Here is a 1978-nt window from a genome sequence, read left to right as displayed (position 1 = left end):
CAAGCTTCGGTATAAGCCAGTGTTTCTCAACCTTGACAATTTTAAGGCATGTGGACTTCAACTCCCAGAATTCCACAGCCAGCATTGCTGGCTGTGGAATTCTGGGAGTTGAAGTCCACATGCCTTAAAATTGTCAAGGTTGAGAAACACTGGATAAGCACAAGTGAAACATCAATGGTTCTTCCTCCTTCTTCTCCTTCTCCTCCTCCTTCTCCTTCTCCATCTTTGTCTCCTTTTCCTCCTTCTCCTCCTCCTCCTCCTCCCCCCCCTCTTCTCCTTCTTCTCACTCAACATCATTGCTTCCTGCTTGGTCCATTTATTGCCTCCTTTTCTACTATTTTCCTCTTTTTATCCCTTCCACTTACTAACCTTATTTCCTCTCTCTTGAATCCACCCTCTCTACATATTCTTAGCTTTCCATCTCTTTTCTTTCCAAGGACGTGTCCTGCTAATGGTTTGCTTGCCCAAGCCAAACACAAGTAAGCCACTGTTTCACCCCAGGAGGTAACACCCCTCCCATTAGCATCTTTCCGTTTGGTTTCAGAGACTTTTAATCGGCCCGCGACGTTCGCCAGCCTTGCAGCCATGAGCAGCAATGCCTTCGGGGGACTTGGCAACCATGCCGTTAGTGAGTAAATTCTCCTTCGGCTCTGGCTATGTCATGCTTTGGGTTGGCTTAGTAGCAAGGGTGAAAGAACAGTACAGGTAGTCCTCGACTTACAACAGTTCATTTAGTGACCGTTCAAAGTTACTACAGGACTGAAAAAAATGACTCATGACCATTTTTCACACTTACATTTCAGCATCCCCATGGTCAAGTGATCAAAATCCAGGCACTTGGCAACTGACTCATATTTATGACGGTTACAGTGTCCTGGGGGGTCATGTGATCCCCTTTTGCAACCTTATGACACGCAAAGTCAATGAGAAAGCTAGATTCATTTAACAGGCATGTTACTAACTTAACACCTGATTCACTTAACTACTCTGGCAAGAAAAATCATAAAATGGAGCAAAACTCATTTAACAAATGTATCACTTAGCAACAGAAAAGTTGGGTTCAATTGTGGTCGTAGGTTGAGGACTACCTGTACGGATTTGTGCAGAAAAGCAAGAGAATGTGGAATGCCTCTGCTTTCTATAAACCTTTTACTGACACAGAAATCTAATTCCAAGCAAAAAACAATCTCTTGCATTTCATTTTCCCTACCAGTTTGGATTTCCATCTGATGAAAGGAGACTTTCAGAAAGTTCTCGTTAGCAACGTTTGGTGATCTTGCTGTGTTATAAAAGGGGCAAGAAGCGTGCACATCAGTGTCCTGATTTTCACTGCATAATCATGTCTCCGCCAATCTGTTGTTTTTGTTGCTTCCCACCTCTCCGTTAAATCCCCAGTGAAGGAATCAGGAGAGAGCGCATCTCATGAAAGTTTGAATAGCAATAGCACTTAGACTTATATACCGCTGCACAGTGCTTTACAGCCCTCTCTATGTGGTTTACAGAGTCAGCCTCTTGCCCCCAATAATCTGGGTCCTCCTTTTACCGGCCTCAGAAGGATGGAAGGCTGAGTCAAGGTTTGAGCCGATGAGGATCGAACTCCTGGCAGTGGGCAGATTTAGCCTGCAATACTGCATTCTAACCACTGTGCCATCACGGCTCTTAACATTGAATATCCATCTATAGTATTGAATAGCAAACATTGAATAGCAATGTAAAGAATTTCCCCTCCCCCTGAAGGAGAATTTTGAAAAGGCATGGGTGGGGCTTAATAGGGTACAGGCAGTCCTTGACTGCCAACCACTTGTTCAGTGACCATTTAAAGTTAAGAAGGCACTTAAGACATAGTGGTTGTGACCGATCCTCAGACTTCCAGCTGTCCCAGCACCTTTCTTCAGTCAGGTGTAAACTTAGTAATGAGGTGGAGTGAACTTTGGCCACTCTTGTGTATCATTTTTGTTGTGATCTTGGTAGTGTATCT

General features: G+C 44.0%; 1 protein-coding gene across 1 annotated transcript in view; it reads left to right on the top strand.

Moving 5' to 3' along the window:
- AUTS2 (activator of transcription and developmental regulator AUTS2) overlaps positions 1-1978 on the top strand; it is a gene marked incomplete at its 5' end in the record, with an annotated part of 17768 nt that overhangs the window by 9081 nt on the left and 6709 nt on the right. Inside the window, one exon of the mRNA XM_015829635.1 lies at positions 545-632. Within this exon, the coding sequence (XP_015685121.1) occupies positions 545-632 (88 nt within the window). The remainder of the gene's footprint in view (positions 1-544; positions 633-1978) is intronic.

This window comes from Protobothrops mucrosquamatus, unplaced genomic scaffold (assembly GCF_001527695.2).
Source record: "Protobothrops mucrosquamatus isolate PMUCROS unplaced genomic scaffold, P.Mucros_1.0 scaffold6613, whole genome shotgun sequence".
NCBI lineage: Eukaryota > Metazoa > Chordata > Lepidosauria > Squamata > Viperidae > Protobothrops > Protobothrops mucrosquamatus.
This window is presented reverse-complemented; position numbering and strand designations above follow the sequence as displayed.